At 40.6% G+C, this 20,810-nt stretch overlaps 1 protein-coding gene across 4 annotated transcripts in view; it reads left to right on the top strand.

Annotated features, from left to right (window-relative positions):
• The window catches only part of nf1a (neurofibromin 1a), a 67,050-nt gene that overhangs the window by 1,588 nt on the left and 44,652 nt on the right, over positions 1–20,810 (top strand). For all 4 annotated transcript variants that reach the window (XM_079733124.1, XM_079733122.1, XM_079733123.1 and 1 more), the window contains exons 2-9: positions 10,630–10,773; positions 11,940–12,023; positions 14,847–15,037; positions 16,099–16,205; positions 16,388–16,455; positions 16,970–17,045; positions 17,747–17,904; positions 18,117–18,290. In XM_079733124.1, coding sequence (XP_079589250.1) covers positions 10,630–10,773; positions 11,940–12,023; positions 14,847–15,037; positions 16,099–16,205; positions 16,388–16,455; positions 16,970–17,045; positions 17,747–17,904; positions 18,117–18,290 — 1,002 coding nt within the window. The remainder of the gene's footprint in view (positions 1–10,629; positions 10,774–11,939; positions 12,024–14,846; positions 15,038–16,098; positions 16,206–16,387; positions 16,456–16,969; positions 17,046–17,746; positions 17,905–18,116; positions 18,291–20,810) is intronic.

The following is a 20,810-nucleotide window of genomic DNA, read 5'->3' as shown; positions in this document are numbered from 1 at the left end:
ATGTTGATTGCTGTTTCCTAGAGGGTTATGGATTACGCTTCTCAGATGTATTGTATTATGCTTACTTGCTAAACGAAAAAAGTATAACAAAGTTGGCTTGGGCCATAACTAGGGGCTGGGACAATAAGCACATCACCACAGAACCACAGTCAAATGCATACTGCAAGGTTAAGATCATAATCGTCGTCATCACTATTGCTGTTGAAAGCAATAAGAGTGAATATTTGGTGTTGTATGAAATATGCATCATTTAGTTATCATATTGACTGTCTGCCAAACTATGTTCAACGACGTCTGGAAACAGAATTCAACCTTCCTCGCCGGGAAGGGACAGTCCATTTAACATATGGGTGATGTTTTTAGTTTGTGTACGATTTATTAATTATTCACATCTTGAGGAGGTTAAACATCCAGCTGTAACAGTTGGGGGTCCAAAAGCTTTTGCGAGAGGAGCAAAGTACTATTTGCTCCATCTTTGCGTGGAAAATATTTTCATTTTGAGAAAACATGGATAATTTTGACATTTGACTGACATTAGTTTACTCTTAAACTGCATCTTGCAATGGGAAGCTGTATCTATTTATTTATCGAGTTGTATATCACTTACCATCAGAACTGTATGTCGCGCGTTGTAGCCTCTTTGGTAGATATTATGCCTCAGACCAAATGGCTGTAGTGTTAACGTTTGAGGGATTACACTAGGAATGTCCTATATTATACTATAAAAGGAGAAAAGGTAGGATATAATAAAAATAATGGAAACCATGACAGTAATCTTTTTAATATTATAATTGTATGAAATAACGAATGACTCGGTTGAGAACTCTAGATCTCTGTATGGCAATGTGAGTTTGACACAAGAACATTAAGGGCATTCAATGTTTATTTTATTAACCTCTTCATTACTATGCTTATTTCCGAGTTTTCTTATGAAAATAACATACCCAACGTAAATGGATTGTATCACCCAAACTGCAAGAGCTATATGTAATCTTGGAACCAAAAGAACAATTGTTGTGCAAGTGAAATATTCAATGTGGATAGTTTTTTGTTAGAGTGAGTAAAACTAGAAAACAGCATAAGTGGAAGATTTAATTTCCACCTGAAATAAATCATGTTTTAGGGTGAATTCCACCTTCTGCATTCTCAGTTGGTAACCCTATAGTACTATAGGGCCATAGAACAACATCTGATGAGTACCTGGATCAATATTTGATGCCAATAAAGTGAAGTAGAGCAAAGAGAGAGAGGTTTTAGTAGAGGTAGGTTCTGGCGAAATCTCAATAAATCCAATGCAAAATTGACAAAACAGCCTTTATAAGACACAAACATATATTCAGTATCGATATGTAAAAAAAATAAATACACTACTTTATTGTAACATTTGTGAGACATATTTGTTATGGGGAAAAGTCAGCATTGATATAATAATATCATAGAACGAGTTAGTTGATGTAAGTTTTGGGTAATTTTGCTTTCGATAGGCCAACACCCATCAATGGGTGTTGGTCTATCGAAAGCAAAATTAACCGAAACCATTAATTACATTTTTCAGAAAAAAACACTGAATTATTGGAAATACAAGAAAGGGGCACTGTCCTTTTTAGTCCGGCGCTCCATTGACTCAACGAGCTTTGGCACTGCATTTCGAAGTGCTGACATTTTAATGCATTGTTTTATGAATGTCTTTCCTTTTATATTCTGTTGGCTTTAATGAAGTTTATTGCCACATTTTTATCAGTTCATCGTTTGCTCATCCCTCTCTTGTGTTTTTCCATGGGTTTAGTCACAGTAGCTCTCGATGGAATGACTTATTTGGGGTCATGGTACTAAGCTAGCTCTTCCAATCCCTCCCCCTCTACCACGCTGATTGGCCGCACATCGCTCTTTTTCATTCAGCCCACCAACTGGGTGTTGGCCTCGGACCGGCGCGCATTACACTTTCTCCCCCCGGATAGCCGAGACGTGATCTTTTGCTTGTTTTTAATGGGGTACAGCATATTGCTAGTAATACTACTAAACTTAATGGGGGTTGAAATATTGGCACTGCCTGCTTTGGTCAGATGGCGTAGCAGGCGGTCTGCAATTTATATTTGTTTAAATGTCTTTTCACTTGGTAACTTATAATATAAGACTTAGAATAAAGTGATCACAAGGAGAAGATGACTTGGATAGTCAATTCGAATTTCCTTATTATTTTTGCTTTGCAAAAAGGCGACACACATTTTATTTGCACCAAGCTACTAGCTTAGATATTTTTACGCTAAATGCTCCAAAGCAGACCCACTTAACATAATACCCCCTCATTTGCGAACAGCCATTCGCTGCACTATTTAACTCATGGATTGAATAGTAAATCTCCAATATAGTTGAATCCTCTAAATGCATAGGATATTTTGGTGAAAGGTCAGAGCATAAACTCGTCTTCACTAGTCTACACAGGTTGAGTATTCCTCCTCATCCTCATCCTCATATTCGTATCGCTGCTGATGTTAATCGCTTTTAACATGCATGTAGACTTTATTGTTCATCAGGCGTGGAGTGAGAAAAACATTTTGTTTTTACATGCGGATAGCCAGAAATGTGTTATCAAGCTAATATTTGGTTGTCTACCCAGCCTTTTTAAGGGGCCATGTCATGTTATCTGACATACATTCATACCTGCGTAGGTATGCCGAAGTATTGCTTTTTCTCTTTGATTCACTTGGGCGCTCGCTCCGCAGTAATTTAAAAGCACTATGTTAGCAATGGCACTCGCATAAGATGAAGATAACTGAGTTTTTATTATTGCCTTACATTTTTAAAATGTTTATTTATTGCATTTTTCTTTAAAATTGCATTGATTTTCTGAATAAAATCAAGATTCATTTGAATGTTCCAATATCGATTTAGAAAATCGAATGATCTATCTTTTAATATATACCCTTTCCTGTGAAAACACTTCACTTAAACATTGCAAATATTTTAACTTTCCCGCGCATGGATGGACAAAGATGCGGATATGGTCCGTGCTGTGGAATTGATGGCGCTGTTGCACATTGACTGTTTCACACACACACTCAATTTAGCCTCACAAGCAGTGCTCCCCTTATTTATTTACACTGGGTGCCTGGTTAAAATGTTAAGTTGTTTATAATACACTGAAGTTATGTATACATGGTTCATATATGGGATTTGTTATCCTATTCAAGGTTCTCCCTCTATCCCTGGGTGCTGCTCAGATCTGTTCCGATATTGTCAGGTCCTACATTCATAGTTATAGTACTTACTTGATTTTGTACAGATACAAATAATCTGTTGTGACGGTAAATCACCATACTGCGGTGATGCGTTCCCTTTTCACCGCTGTAAGAAAAGATATATACCGTCCCAGGCCTAACCATAACCTTTGAAATATCACTTCCTTAGAACTCTCAGCCCGAAATCCATATATTATATAGTCGAGTGTAACAGAAGGTTATATTAATTTCACCTCAATAATAAGGAATTCTACAGGGTGCATCATATTTTTGCTTTGACTTATGTTTGTGTATATTGAATGTTCTCTAGATGCATGTAAAAAATATTTGTAATACTTCAACAATTATATTAAAGTGTGCATACGTCACATTTGGAATACTTTTGGAGATTCAGGTTGTGTGAGAGTAATCTCATTGCATCTGTTTGTGTATCTCGTTGCATTTGTGTGACATTCCCATTGCATTTGTTTGTTGCATTTGAGTGCAGTTGCATTTGTAATTGGCCTGCTAACTGTAATCTTTCTGCTATATATTTTTTTATAAAGTATATTTGTTATTCATGAAATGTCTTATAGAAGGGTTGCAAAAAATGTTTCAAAAATAATAGTTTGAATAATCGTGATTTAAAATATTGACCAAAATAATCGTGATTATGACTTCTTTTTTTTTTTTTCAGCCCTACTTTCTGCTAAGTTTTATTTCTGTTTCTTGTGTTTTCTTTGTGAAAATTCCAAAATAAATGCAGGGCTCAGTGTAGACGCACACTGTATACTTGCGGCAGTTTTAAGACAGAACTATATCATTTATCCGCTAGGTACGTTTTTAACTTATCCACCCTGGGACCTGGTTTCAGAAAAGTGTGTTTTCAGGCACCGAAAACGCCGGATCCGACTCGACGGTCGGCCCAAACGTGCATAAAGACTTATGCGTTTTCACAAAAAAATCGTTTCTGTGTGGACAGGGCTTAAATACTCTCCTGGATGGCAGGAAGGTTTTGGTCAGAGATATATGGAAGTAAGTCTGTGTCAACAGATTTTGAAAAAAAAAAATCATAATCAAATATTCAACATTAAAAGATTAAACTTAAATATTTCAACGTCCCCAACATACCAAAGTCCCCTGCAAAGTCCCCCCCCGACCGGCTATAAATTGATATCGACGCCCGACCCGCACCCGAAGGAAAATTAGACACATTAGCTGGAACGTCGGGGAATTACACTATGTGGTGTTTGGCGTGGTGCTTTAGATTGCTGTGCAAAAAAAGCAAATCATCCCCTGTTAATGGTTTTAGTTGACTCCTCCGCTCCTGAATAACATATCCAGCATCGGAGAAGTCTCGCTCGCAATCACAAAACCCGCGCCGTTCCGGCGTCCGACCCGACCGGCACCCGTGTGCAACACAGTGGACCTGCATTCTTTTTCACCCGTTTCACCCAAATTGTGCGGGTCACCCGTCGGGGACCCGACGGGTGAGACTCAAGTCTCAGGCACCCGATCCCGGTCAGGACATTATGTGCCATAAAGGGCTTTTCACACGGGAGGCGTTTGTCACGCCTGCTGCATTCTCAATGGAGAGGCGAGCAGGCAGAGAGGCGCAGCGTCCTGTCAAGCGGCACGACAAACGGGCGCACTCCCGTGAAACTGTCACTTCCGTGCTTGTGAAACGCATGAGCGCACACGTGGAAACAGTTGGTATAGATGAGAATCACAATAAAATGTGACACAGAATTAGAAACAATTATCAATATATGTATTAGTAATACACTGAAAAAAAAATGAGAATCACATTAGCATGTTGTTTTATGGTTTGCCCCTAAAATGTCTGATTGTGCCCCTAAAATTTTCAGTTAGGGGCCACAGTGATCCTAGTGATAAAAGTTAGTCTGGAGCCCTGAAATGCTTAAAGGTAAATCAACGTCATTAAACACTGACTAGCTTTTTATGGGGAGAGAAGCAACGGTGGTGGACCTTACTGAACGCACTATCCATTGTATCGGTCTGTAAAATGCTAATCAAATAAAACAAAATATATTTATTAAGCACATTTAATAACAAGGTGGGGAGGGGGATCTTATGTTTTATTTATGTTTTTGTTATAATGCACACATTTTAGTTTATTTGCTGCAGTATGAAACAAACGATGAACTTATTCCTGTATGTGAAGTGTGTGTGTGATTGCAGTGACTTGGCTGGAATTACATGCAGCGTAAGGGTAATTGTAGTGGGTTAAGGAGCCCATTTATTAGGTTACCAATTTGGGGCGATCCGAGGTCCCTTTCCCTACGTTTGGTGTGATGCTGGGGCGCAGAGCCGACAGTATTGCGAATCTGAAGTGGCGGCAGCCTGTAGTTCCAGTGGGCGTGCCTTGGGAAGAAGCGCCCGACAGCAACCTGCATTTAATTTGTCATCCTCATATCTGTATCATGCCACTCGGTGCGGAATAGTGTTGGCTCTGCGCCCTCGTTACGCTCTCGTTATGCTCTCGTTATGCCACCACAGAGGCATTTCCAGCGTTTAGCTCCAGCCACTTAACGTGCGCCCAATGTCACAAAACGAATACCCCAATCCGAGTCATCGATGACAATAAAAACGTTAAGTTTTAAGCTTGTGCATGTTTCCACACGTGCACGACTTCATGCCTGTCTACGCTTCAAACTCGTGCATGTTGCAGAAAGTGTGCAACAACGCCCCCTGGGGTCACCTTTCGGTGGGTCACAGAATTCTGTTTAACACCTGCTCGTTCTCCTTGCTTCAATAGTATCCAGCTGCAGCCCCGGAGAACACCCCCGAACTTAACTCTCACTTACTTCCATGAACGAAGGGCAGCAAATTTTTCAAAAAGGGCACGGTATTATTATATTCGAATTTGGCGAAAAGTAAACCACGGCACGGCTTTAACATGAATATTACTCAATATTTTAAGCATATTGACAGTCTCACTTCCATGGTTGATCTTTGGTTTCTGCAGTGTGTAAAAAAGGTTTAAAAAATAAATCACTTCCGTCACACCAGAGTACTTCCGTTGCGCCTGGGTTGTTGTCACGCCAGGGTGTTGTTCTCCGGGGCTGCAGCTGGACCCTACTCCCTTGCTTGACCGTAATCTAGGATCGATTGCTCTTCCTTTGGTCCCCCCCCGATGTTAATGCAGAAATTCACACATTGAATTTTGCAGCTGACTTTGGCATGGTGAATTAGGGGATGTTGAAAATATTTTTTAACATTGAAGAGATAGCCAGTTGCAGGGTTCCCACCAAAAAAGTAAACTCAATCCCAGTTAAACAATTGTGAAAAATGAGAACTGCATTATAATAACCTAATGAAACAAGATAAAGAGGAGTAAAAAACTGTACTAGGCATGATCAGAGAGTTGGAAAAGGATTTTCAAGTCAATACTAAAAATACTCGCTCCCTCCCAAAGTTTCTCTGTCTTTTGAGAATTGTTGCATTCTAAAATTATCTTGGAGTCATGCAGTCAACTAGAAACGGATATGTCACAGAGCATTTCAATCACTTATATAGTTTACGGATGGCCATGGCATTTCAAACAAATGACGCTTAAATCTAGGGCTGTAGTTAACCAAAGAAATCCCTGGGCGACTAAAATTCATCAAACTCAAGGTACAATCAATTGGTCGATGATGAATGAAATGAAAAAATACAAAGATGCACGTTATCTCAAGATAACTTCATCGGCGACAGTGCACCCTTTTCTAGCTGGTAGCCTTAATATCACGTAAGTGCTGTTCGGAGGAAGTCAGTGGGTTTTAGATCCACTCATGGTCCGAGTCCAACTCTGTCACGGCAGGGCTTCAATGTAAAGTGGGTCACACCAGACGAGCCACGAGGAAGATTTGATTCTAGGTGTTGTTCAGTTTTATATAATGGGTCCCAATGGATGAAGCTGCGTGGCCAAGTCTGATATTTTCATACTGAAAGCCTTTTCAGACGTTAAACACAAAAGGGTCTTACTTCAAGTATTTTTCACATGAAAAAGACTTGTTGCACTTGAGGCAACGAATATTGTCTGTGTCCACTTTTGTGAAATGTATTCAAACTTTTAGTTATATCCGCCATTGTTGTGTGTGTGTGTGTGCACGTGTTGCAGGGTGTTGAAGTGTGTAGATGCGACTAGCTATAGAGTTGCCCCTCCCCCTGGCTCGCACACATGCGCTCATAGAGAGATCTCTATTGGATCATGAAGAGCTAGAGTGCATCATAGAATGTTTAAATCGTATTGCTTAAAGGTCCAATGGCATGCTTTTATATAGATGTTGGTGGGCCCCTAATACAGTACTTGAAGACGTTCAAGAAATTCAGCCTTGGTGCTGAATTACAGCCACTACGAGCCAGTCCCACAATGAGCTTTCCACAAACGTGCCGTTTATAGATGGCACGTTTGCCATCTACAACGTGGAGCCTCCACAAGGTGAAGGTTGGGGGTGTGGCCCTGAGCAGCTTGCAGCCATGGAACCATGCGCTCGTGTTTACAGTGGATGAATCACAATGGCGAGGCGCACACAGCTTTTGGCCGTGTTCTGTAAATATTCTGGAACACTCCGGGTGATCCGGTCCTGGAGCTCTATATCTTAAAAATATGATATTATACATATCTATATCATATGATATATATTATCACAGCCAAAAGCTGTGTGCGCATCCAGACGATATTATGAATCTCAAACGACTGTGTCGGGTTCTCCGACGTCTCTGGTTCTTCCACTTCCACATCAACCTGAAGTGACTGTACCACACATGGAGAAGAAAGGGATTGTTGCCCCCGATTGTTGACCGCGATTGTCTCCCGCCGGAGCCCTGCTGCCCGCTCCCGAGGCACCACCGCCTCGGCAGCGGGCAGCGCCGAGGCACCACTGCCTGCGCCGGCGGGAGACAATCGCGGGCAACAATCCCTTTCTCCTCCATGTCGAGGTTCATGTACTTCAGGGAGTCAAAGCCAAAGTTCCTTTCCCCACATTCCTTCTCAACCATGGCTGAGATAAACCCTTATACGAGTCTCGTTGTGGAAATACCAGACGTGTTATGCGTAATAACACCAACAGCAGAACGGTTATCCAAATAACAAAGAAGTGTACACCACTTGTGTTAAGTGTGTACACACACACACACACACACACACACACACACACACACACACACACACACACACACACACACACACACACACACACACACACACACACACACACAGAGAGCGCTCTCTGGGCGGGCAAAGTATGGACCTATTAAAGGAGACAAGCAGAGAAAGGGGAGGTAACATGTCGCCGTATGACGACATACGGGGACATGCTCGGCGCGTCTGAGCTTTGTTTTTTTCAAAGGCAGAGCACGATACCAAGTGCTCGTTTAACACCTAACACCATTTCTAGCTTCTGGGGGACCATAGACAGGCTAGGGGAACACATACTAATGTTAGAAAACCTCATAAAGTGAAAGTTTCTATTAAAGGTCCCATGGCTTGAAAACTTTACTGAGTTTGAGATAAAATGTGCAAGATAACAATTACGTAGCAATAATAAATATATTTTCTTAATATCTCGAGAGCCGAACCGATAATGTTGGCGCTTTGGAACTGTGGTCTGCAGTTATTTGTTTACTCTGGGCCTGTTTAATGCTGAGTTCCGGTACCTATACCTAGTGGTGGTATCCTTCAGTGCTGCCAACAGTGCTGTGTCAGCTTCCAGTACTCGTTCAGCTCTAGCACCCTGACATCTTGAAGCTTGGTCGGTGTTCTATCGGGCAGGACAGAAGCAGCCCACCTCTGTTCCACCTGCCGATCAAACATATCACAGACGGAGTTCCATCTTGTTTTACATGATTGGATAAGCCAAGGCCCGATCGCGAGGCCTGATTGCTTCTGTTTCTCCTGCAGCACTTTTTTTGCCACAGTGCTATGATTGAAGTGGCTAACCAGTTAGCCAGCAGCAGAGATTGCTCAATACAGGTGTAGTGCAAATCCCTCATGAATGGCCAGCTGGAGGGGTTTGAGCGAAGCAGGCAACAGAGGACCAGCTGACTCTGGGAGGATTGTTGGCAGACATGATGTTGGCCGCGTTGTCATGGACGCATCCAATGACTCGGCCTTCAAGTCCAAATTGCTGTATGGCTTCATTCAGCTTTGCCGCGAGAAGGCACGCTGTATGCCTGCTTGGCAGGCTATGAGTGAGCAGAACCGAAGAGTTAATTTGCCGGTCGTCGCCGAAGTATAGTGGTAGGTGTTGTCAAGGTAGCTCTCTGCTGTAAAGGTGGTCCACCAGTCCGTTGGTAGAGCATCGTTGTCAATGGTGACAAGCTTTGTTAGCAGCTCTGCATTTAGTTTGTTGCAGTGAGATTCTAGGCGCCTGGTGATGCTGGCTCGTGACGGAATTCGATATCTTGGTTCAATAAAATGTAATGAGATCTAAAACCCTTGCTATCGACAGCACTTATTTGCAGCATATTCTTCTCAATCAATTTGCAGAGTCCTTGGTGAAGTTTATTAATGCGTTTTCCGCCGCAACTTTTCTGTGCTGACACTGAGGTGATGGTAGGTTGTGACTGAGAAGACGACCCACTATTAGCCAAGATAGTCTGATGATCATGGCTCATGTGGGATATCATTGTAGTAGTTGTTGTTTTGCTGTTCACGGCTTCAGTGTTTACAGTGGGCATGGTCAACATTTTTACAAGAACATAAGATCGATCAAATTCAACGTGATCTATCAAATTCTTAAAGACCAATTTATTGATTGTTGACTAATTAAGATCCCTAGTACAGTCCTATTTAACGCAATGATTTGTTTTATTGTCGTGTGAAAAAAAATCGTAATGACCATCGCGATCCATGTAAATGGACCTTACACCGTGAATCCGTGCTCCTCATCACCATGGACGACATGGCTAATTATATTCATCCATTCGAATGTGTGTCTGTACTGTTCAATAACTAAAATAGGCTCACCCTTCATAGAAAGGTGGTATCCAAAACGAAACTGTTGCGACACAACTGCGCACCTTCATGTTCTCTAATGACAACTATAGTCATGTACTAGTGCAAATAAACATTGGCTTGTAGCTACGACTACTATCGAGATGAATGATCTATGCATACATTAAAACTGAGTTTTCTTTCCAACAACTTGGGATATGGTTGCATTTGCTATACAAACCATGGCCCATGAGGCATGACAATAGGATAAAGCAAAAGAAGAATATATATTAGTAATTGCCTTTTGGTGTTTTTGAGTGGGGCTTAATTACATTTATGGCATCTGATGTGTTCAAACTGAACAAATATATATAGATAAAAAAAGTTTCCTAGATATCATACAATGTTTTACTTTTTATAATTGAAAACATAATGGGATCTCTAATTTTGCTCTGTCTTCTCTCTCAGCTTCCAATTAAGGTTGGACACCAGAATACCCACACCAAAATCAGCACAGAGCACAACAAGGAATGTCTCATCAACATCTCTAAGTACAAGTTTTCTCTTGTCATCAGTGGCCTCACCAACATCCTCAAAACTGTCAACAACATGGTGAGTGCACTTTACCATTTACCAAAGTATGTTAGTCATGAGATACTTTGAGTTTTAAAATGTAAAACCTTTCAGGGTTTTCAGAGGTTTTGCATTGAGCAATGATTTAATTGCATTTGCTTCATATTTCTTACCTATCTGAAACAAACCAAATGGCATAGCATCATGTTCAACTGTTAACTGCCAGCATAACGGTTTCAGTTATGCTAAAACTGTTATGCTGAAACCTTATTCACTTGCTTTCACCCCAGTGAAAGTAAGTGAATAAACAATTTTCGCTCTGAACAATGGCTCCTTTTTAAACAACATTGGTTCAAATGGAGTATTATACGTGGGTTATATTCATAATTTCTGTTAGTAACTTGGTTAGGTCCACTATGGATTCAATAAGAGGACATTGTTGAGAAACTTACGTTTTAACGTAAGTTAAACGTTTCTGACGGCCGTGTTTCATATTAATCGCATAGTTTTTTCTGAGTTAACAATAATTTTGGCCAGGTGTTTTTCAGCACAGTATATCATACTAAACTTTGGTAAAACGGTCACGACCGTCTTCTCTGTGCCAAAAATACCGCTGCTTCGGGTTTTCCTTTTGATAGGCACGTTGAGAGTAGGAGCGGGCGAATCTGCTGTTTATAAGTGTACGCACGCAACACTGGCATGAATTTGCGCTTGTATCTGTGTGTGCGTGTTTGTGTGCTTATGTGTGTGTGAACGAGAATGTCAGGGAGAAAGAGTGCTATGAGGAGATGAATGAACGGAACGATATTTATATTTAAAAATCGCAAAAAAAAAGACAAAGAAGCAAAATCAATTTGTGGTGCTCAGTGTTGATTCAGTGGCGCTGCGCCACACATTGGTCTATGTATGGGAAACACTGGTCAATATCTCTCAATGAATCAATAAATTCAACGCAAACAAATGCAAAATTTACAACACAACCTTCATTAAACACAAACGGGTAGATATCATACATTTGTCTTTTACACTTGACCCCTGAGTGCAAATATAATTGAATGACACTAAGCGAACAATGTGTAAGAACATGTTTGTTTGTTCAGCCCATTTAGCTACATATTTTAAGTTATGAGCTGTGCTATACAAATAAAGTCTAAATGAAAATATTGTTGGCTTTAAATCCTGTTCTCACTTTTTTTCTTCTGCAGAGGATATTTGGAGACACAGCAGAGAAGAACCTCTACCTCTCGCAGCTCATCATCCTGGACACACTTGAGAAGTGCCTGGCCGGGGTGAGCTTCTACCCTAATGTATAAATGACTGTTCAGCATTTCTTGCCTACACTTTGCCTTATTCTTAACATTGTCTGTAATTGAATCCACCAAGCTCTAGTCCACCCAAATATTTGTTGCACTCATCTATAGTCGGTGTGATTGTAATGCAACACACTGTTTTGCAGTGTCTTATGAGCACGTGGAAATAGAAATACAGTGGATACAATAGATGGACGAACATTTTCACAACACGTCACATGTCATGTAAACATGAACGCCTGCGTATACATGAAGATATGATGAGACGTTTGTGTGCATTCTTTAATAAATCCATGTTTTGGAAACATTTGTTTTTAAGGTAGTTTCCCTGTTTGATAACCATAAGCTGAATGGGTGTGACCTCATTAACTATCTCGTCTGTCGACTTTACTGTTACTGGTGGTAGCTTCCTCAGTCACAGTTGCAGGGAACTAAATTTTGCTGTACCTGAACGGTGCTAGGAGTATTGGTACTTCCATATGGGGTTTCCCTTTGTTTGTGTTTGAGGCTCTGCTTGCATGTAAATCATCACACACTGAAATAGCCTCTTCAGGCCACGACATTAACGGTTGCCCGCTTGCCCGGGGCAACTAAAAGTAATATTGGGGCAAGTTGAGATTGATTTCTGATTTCTGAGGGCAAGTGGATTTTGGGTGGATGTTAATATAAAGGCTATTTATTCAAGTGTTTTTAGAAACTGCAGAACAACCTTTTGTTCCGCAAATTCACACAAAATAGAAGTATTTGCAATTGATCAGAGCGCTGTCTTCTCTTCTCTCGGCCAGCGAGTTAACAGACACGTATAACTTCAGCGCGAATATAGCCCCGCCTTCTGTCACTCACTCGCAGTGCGGTCTCTGGCAGTGATTCGAAGGTGTTAGCTAAAGGTTAGCCAACACAGCTAGCATCTCAAGTGCAGCGCCTCCGCGAATGGTTTAGGTAGAAGGAAAATGAAGTAGTGGTGGAGGAGTGCGGTTTGGAAGTACTTTGGATTGAGGCAAATTACCAAGGAAAGTCATATGCAAGAACACGGTTTTGGGTTTCATAACTGCACATGCACAGCAATAGCGATCTTTTTCACGAAATTGGACCCTCACAAACTATAGATTATATGAAAGCTGAGCCTCAACTTATTCCAAAAGTCCAAACCATATCATTCTGTGACTAAAACTCGCAAATAACAACTTAAGAAGAAACGTCCCCTTTTCTTTTAACAACCAAAAATGAAGTTTTACCTTTGTGATTTTTGTCCACAAAGTTGATTCTGACCGCATAAAACCACCATAAACAGATAATCCAGTGTCTGGGCCAAATTTTGCAATTAAACCTGGTGTCAATGACTAATCAATGACTAAGAGAAGGTTTCTTAAGAAAAAGGTAAATTGCCTTCAATCAGAAAACATGTTCTTCAGCGCAATCTAGTGGCCATATGTGTATTTGCGAGTGTTTGGCTTGGTGCATTCGATTATATTTGCCCTGAACTTTAAATAGAGGTGTCAAGTATCAAAATTGTAAGATATCTACCTTTATTTGTGTCTCATAGTAAGACAGCGCTCCCAACTGATAACGACTGATAATTATTTCAGGTGGAAATGTTATCTTCCACTTATGCTGTGTTCCATGGCTTTATTCACTTTAACCAAGTATTATCCCCATTGAATATTTGACTTGCACAACAATCTTTCTTTTGGCACAAAGATGACATTATCGCCCTTGCAGTTGTGGAGATATACTCTATTTACTTTGGGTACATTCCTACCTGAAAAAAACTTTTCCCCTGATATCGAAAATGGTATAGAATATCGATATTTTTCCAGGTATAGTATCGAAGTTAGAAAATCCAGTATGGTGACTGACAACACTACTAGAAACGTGATTGTGATTATTCAGTTAGAGCTACAAGAAACGTGAAAGTTAGAAAAGACATATCTTTGCTACTACCTCTGACATTTAGTTATGTACATTTGCATAAAATCATGCAGGTCTACATATAACTGGGCGATAGCTTTAATAGGTTGCAACGGTGGACTAAAATCACTTCATGGCACGATGTGTTCAGTTTCAGTCTGAGCTAGGATGAGTTTTCTGAGCACCCCAAAACCAGGCCAGGTGCCTGGCAAAAAGTTCACGATTCTGATTATAATTTGGGCAAGTGAACATCACATTCGGGCAAGTTGAACATGACCTGTACTTGCCCGATGGGCAAGTGCTTTTGAAACCCAATCAATGACTCATGAGTCATTGATTGATGCTGTTAAATGTATATCGGAAATTTATTAAAGAAAACAACATTGTGGCAGATTTTTATCACGATTTATATAAATATTGATACATCTCCCACCTGTACAAGTAGGTTTTTAACTGTCTACGTCGACAACAGGCTGTCGATGATCAATTTCTGATCCGTTGTAGTGTGCAACCACAGTAGAACAGTAGTCCACATCAGTGTGGTCCCTAAGAACCATTTAGCAACACTGAACACACTAGCAATTACTTCACAACGCCCTAGCAGCACACAGTTCAAGTGGGCTACCATTGGCATGTTGCCTTATGTTAGTTTACATATTCTGTAACATAACCTTTTATTCTTTTTTGGGATTAATGTTTTCTTCTTAAATCATTGAGAATTACTGCATCTCAATTTATCAAATACCGTGAGTGTATTGGAATCGTCCAGTTGCCTGGGGTAAACAATTATTAGCAACCATATTTACAGGAAAGATAAGTAAAATATTAGAACACATTTTTATCCTGAGACCTTTGACTAATGCTCCATCTCTCCCTGTTTTTAAATGTCCCTAGCAATCCAAGGACTGCCTGCGTTTGGATGAGGCCATGCTTGTTAAGCAGCTCCTACCCGAAATCTGCCATTTTATCCACACATACCGCGATGGCCACCAGCATGCCACCGACCTACGGGCCTCAGCTTCTGGTGTCCTCTTCTCACTAAGCTGCAACAATTTTAATGCTGTGTTCAGCCGGATCTCTACCAGGTTTGTGGGAATCAACAATACCATTTCACATCAATGCATACCTTCTAAGAGATTTGGGTTCAGATTTGTTGAATGAGCTTTTCTAGCGGTGTATCATATTAAACATCGTCTAACCCTTTTGTGTAACGAGTAAGGATTTCCAACTATTATTGTTTGCTATTGTATTATTAGCTTGTCACTGTAATCTCTTCTCCAAGACAGTTGTCTGGCCTTGATGCATCTTTATAACAAGACCGTACTGCAACATATTTATAAGTGTTACCCCTCTAGTCAATACATATTGATTAATATAACCATATGTCAGTGACTACAACAGATAAGAATCTGCAGTTATTCTTATAATCTTTTCCAGGTATTTCATGGGTATGTTAATAATTCCAAAAAAAATCCATGGTCTGGTGAAAGCCAAATTTAAATTCTGGGTTAAATAGCCACCATCGATCATGAAGTTGGTGCTTTTAGAATGAAGGTGAATGCCTCCTTAACTAGTCATTAATAAACCAGGAATCCAGCAGGAAGGATCCTACACGGATTCTTACGTGTAGGATTGTTTTCGGAGGGTTACACGTTATTTATGATACCGTCCTATGCAGGTGACCTGGAGACCCAGGGTGGGGCTTGCTGTAGAAATAGTTTGACCTTAAGAAGGAAAAACGCATCTGATATTCTTAAAATCCCTCGGATGTGTTTTTTTTAATTTGCTCCAATGACATCTGTAATGATCCTCTCACTGCCAGACAATATTTGCTTCAATTTTGAAATATAATATTGAAATGCCATGCTTCCAAAGTTAAAGCTTCCGAATGGGTTTCAGACTAATATCTCGAGGCAAAACTAGATGAGAGCGTGACTAGCTCTAGGTTTGGATATCGGCCCTCCGATGATGCAATGATGGGGTTAAATGTAGCTAAAGAACAGTTGTGTCAATTCTCCTAGTACTGGTTCCCAGTCGGTTCCTAGTTACATTTCCAAAATAAGGTTGTGTTGAAAAGCTACAATTAGTAAAGCCAAAACCAGTCTTTGCTTGCTATTTCCATTATGTTTTTGTTTTTTTCACCTAGGTTACAGGAGCTTACGGTGTGCTCTGAGGACACTGTCGATGTCCATGACATAGAGCTAATGCAGTACATCAATGTGGACTGCTCCAAGCTCAAGAGGCTGCTCCAAGGTGAGGCCCACGTCACCGCACTGGATTGTTGTCGTTTTCATTGTGCACTGATAATTGTATCTAATTAAGCGGAATTGGAAGGAAATGGATGATTTGCAATTGACGAAAAAACATTTGAAATGCATACTAGAAGTTGAGATGTGGACCAAACTATAATTTGCTAACCATGTTTTTTCTTACAGAAACGGTGCTAAAGTTTAAAGCTCTCAAGAAGCCTGCCCAGCTAGCAGTTATTAACAGTTTAGAAAAGGTATTTACTACCAATTATTCTAATACTTAAACAAAACACCTTGTAATTAAATCATATAATCTTAATATTACTTGAACACTAGTAATCTCAATATTGAATAACAAAGATTAGATAAATAGGTTATTTCTCTCAAAGCGATCTGACTTGTACAATTATTGCATTATACCCTACGGCATTAAGGGCCCTTTTGCAAGCACAGTATTTAATTGAACGCTGATACAGTAGAGCCTCTGGTAATTTTGTGATCGCATAAATTGTCTTGTTTCGGCAGAACTGACAGGAGACCTATACAATGTAGAATGCAGTCGGTAGGAACACTGAGCTGTGTGACTGCTTTTAGGAAAGACTTCTGCCATTCAATATGAGACGCTGGTCCTTCGTACACACTTTGTGCACTGTGAATCCTAACCACGCTAAACTAGAATCAAACCAAAGTTTCCATATATTCTGATACAGCTTATACAGATACTGCTAGTGTAAGGCCCCTAAAAGGTTGAATGTACTCTTTACCTAGGCTTTTTGGAACTGGGTGGAGAACTACCCCGATGAATTCACAATGCTTTACCAACGGCCACAGGCAGACATGGCAGGTAGGTTTGTGATTGTGGGTATGCGTCTGAATATATAATCTTAGTATCTCATCATAACATGTTCTGCGATTGATTACTACCATGTTTTCACCTTTTTCGTGCAAGAATATTTTTCTTGATCAATACTTATGGATCGTGCTTTTATGGTACCTACCATATTGATAAAGTTGACTGATTACACCCCTGACATGTCTACTGTTGGTTATAAATGGAAATGGACATAATTTACATTGCGCTTTTCTAACCTATGGCTGCTCAAATTGTTTTACAATTTGCTCCTCACATCACCCATTTTCAAACATATGTATATCAATGGCATTTTTCAATACGGCTGGGTGATGGAAAAAATAGAGATTGCAATACTTTTGGTCTTTGTATAATATATAAAAATATGGGAAAATACAGGACTTCCCATAAAAGGTGGCTTTACATGTGCCAGGCCACCCAGGGGTAGTGTTATTTCATACATTTTATCCAACTTCACTACATTAAAATAAATAATCTGATAAATGGGGTTATTCTGAAAGCCTTTTGTTTTATTATAAATTGGATACATGTAAGTATATTATATAGATAATTTTATTTTTTTTATGCTAGTGAAACTTTACAAATGAAGTTCAAAGACTTGTGCACTTAGGGTTAATAGTAAATCAATTAACGTTCATGTATTGAAGGTATATGTCTGTCTTTCAAATCCTCAGAGGCTGCTGAGAGGCTGTTTGACCTGGTAGACAGCTTTGCAGAAAGTGCCAAGAGGAAGGCAGCCGTGTGGCCCCTTCAAATCATCCTCCTCGTCCTATGTCCGGAGATCACACAGACAATCTCAAAGGAAACCGTCGAAGACAGCAAGGCGAACAAAGTAGGGTGAAAAGATTGTCATTGACTAGCAGTGTGATTAGGTTGTCATAGAACTGTTATGGTTTATAGTCAAGAACTGACAACTGAAAACAATGTAATGCCATATATTGACTATTTTCCAACAATAATGTGTATATTAATAGTGTAAAACAAACATAATTATATTACAGACAATATTCAGAGGGCCATTGTGGTTTCCTTTATTTTTTGCAGAAACTGTTCCTGGACAACTTGCGTAAGGCTTTAGCAGGCCAGGGTGGCAGCAAGCAGCTGATGGAGAGTGCAGCCATTGCGTGTGTCAAACTGTGTAAAGCATCGACCTACATCAACTGGGAGGATCATTCTGTGATTTTCCTGCTTGTCCAGTCCATAGTCATGGATCTTAAGGTCAGTTCGACACCGTTTCCTGGTCTTGTGTGGTTCCCATTCGGTGATTGGAAATAAAATATATTAGCAGTAGTTTTTGTTAAAATAAATCGGTTGTGAGAGAGATGTGAATATGTTGTCTCATGCATTATGATTAATATAACTGACAATAAAAATGTTCAGCTCTTATTCTGCAGTTGCTAGTGCAGGTCAGCCTTGCTTTTAGGGTTAGGGTTATTGTGAAACCTAAACATATCTAGACAACCTTATTGGCAGGCTATCCACTGCCATTTTGGGATTCAGCACAGGGTTTCCCACAAATTAAGTATAGTAGAGTGGGACGTGCCACTCCACTATACTTGGATCGTTTCGAGTTGACTAAAGTTCTGTCAAATTCTGTCTCGTGGGTTAAAAAATGTGCATTATAATAACAGAATATAACCAGATATAGAGGCAGCTGTAGGTAAGATGTATCTTATGCTGTAGATGTATTCATTTGGGTATTTTTATGTTGGCAGTAAAGCATATTATTTTAGGAAGTGACACACATTTCGTTATTTTCATATATCTTTTTCAGACACTGAAACGTTGATTTGTTTGTGGAGCTGGTTGGTAGTTTAGTGGAGGTGCTGCGCCTCACCTAAAGACAGCATTGGGAAACCCTGCATTCAAACTACTAATTAACAGACACCACTTTTTACACCATAGCAAAAGTAAAGGTTTTCTGCTTACAATAAGTTACTTACTAATGCGGAATGCTCGGCTGGAAGAGTCAACATTCTGGCTTTGTGGGCGTAAGTCTAAAGCCCAGTTCAGACCAAAGATTCGCCTCGCAACGACTTGCAACTCGCAACTCCTTGCGACGAGACGGGCTGCAACGTTCTAAAAACTTGGCAGTTCACACTACTGCACCGGGCGGCGATGTCAGGTCGTTTCCCTAGCATCTGTGAACGCTCTGGCACAGCTGAGAGCCGCAACAGTATCAGCATCACGCTAACAAGTAGCCTAACTTAGGTTTGTGATTAGGTTGCTTGAGCTAGCACCCCAATTTTCCCTCCCGGACCTTACACACATTGGCGGTTTAATGGGTTTCATTCTGATGTAAATGCGACGGCTCCATGGTTCCGGGGGGAGGGGGGGTGCTTGGTTAGAGGTGTTGCTGCGCTGCAGAGAGACAACGCAGCAATGAGAAGTTCTAACTGGAGAGAAAGTGAAACTGCAAGCTGCTGATCATGTAAACGCATTAAACAAAGACATTGAAAGATGGTGCGATCTACGAGAAAGACGCAGAGGAACTGTCCTTAGGAGGCTTTTGTTGGGATAAAAAAAACAAGTGGTCAGCAAAATAAAGAATATGTTGGCGTTTTTGCACTAAATAGTTAATCGCGTTTGTAGCCTACACTCAGACGTGAACTCATTCTTGCATGCGGGTGGCTTCATTCATAAAAAAATAATTCGGGAATATGCAAATTATTCTAAAGAGGTCTGGACTCCGTGCGCAACCCACCTTCTCCAGTGAACCAAGAAAGCCTGCGCCGTGACAAACAGGGGATTTTAGTCCCTCGGTTTTATACAGGAAACTTGAGATAAGACGGTGAAATCGCCGGGCGTGCCAAGCCACGACCGAACCGGCTTGGCAATGTAAAAAGGCCTAATGAAAAGGAGAAGACGGCGAGTTAGAAAGCCGAGAATACGGAGCCGCAGTTGGGTAGGCCTACTTCAGCGGCAGAAACAGGGTGTCTGCGCCAATCTTTGTAAAGAGCCATCTATGGACAAAACCTGTTGGTTTATTTTTATTGATCCCCTTCAAGAATTTGTGTGTAAAGGGGTGGGTCTAGGCCAGGCCCCCAGGAGCAGTGTATACTTCCGCAATCCACCAGTGCTCAGCGGACAAGCCTGGTATTGCAGCTGTTTAGCGGGCTGTGGACGGGTCCCTCAATTCATGGAGGTCCGGAAATAGATATCGCCGTTCACTCCAATACAAGTGGGGAACAGGAATGTGTCGCCGCAAAAAAAGTCTGGATATCAATCAAAGGCTCATAGTTATCTTTATACCATGTACTAATAAAATGTAAGTTTTCTCTTTTCAAAACGCGTTTTATTAGCTGTTTTCTTTATTTATTTTGGGGTGGGCATCCAAAAGGAGTCGTAGTGAAACAAATGTTTCTTTAATAGGTCCATGTTTCTGCCCGGCATCCGAGATAAATTGACTAATAATAATAATATTTGCCCAGTTGGCAGGAGTGTTATTTAAAGATCATATATAGAGAATCATCGGGGGGGTTAGTAACTTATACTTCCATGGTCGGTAAACAATGCTACTGTGCTCGCTCAGACCATTAGACCTATCGCTTATGATGCTACAATGCTAAAAATGCTAGAAAACGAGAATATTTCTGCATCCGGCACGTCATGCACTCTTCGTCTTTAATAGGTCCATGCATGCACTAGGGCGTGGCTTCAGACCTCCATGATGCGGAAGCAAATCTCCTTGATATTGCCCTGCGCCATTGAGCAGTTTTCAAAGGAATGAATGTTTTA

This window comes from Pollachius pollachius, assembly GCF_949987615.1.
Source record: "Pollachius pollachius genome assembly, chromosome: 3".
Classification (NCBI taxonomy): Eukaryota; Metazoa; Chordata; class Actinopteri; order Gadiformes; family Gadidae; genus Pollachius; species Pollachius pollachius.
This window is presented reverse-complemented; position numbering and strand designations above follow the sequence as displayed.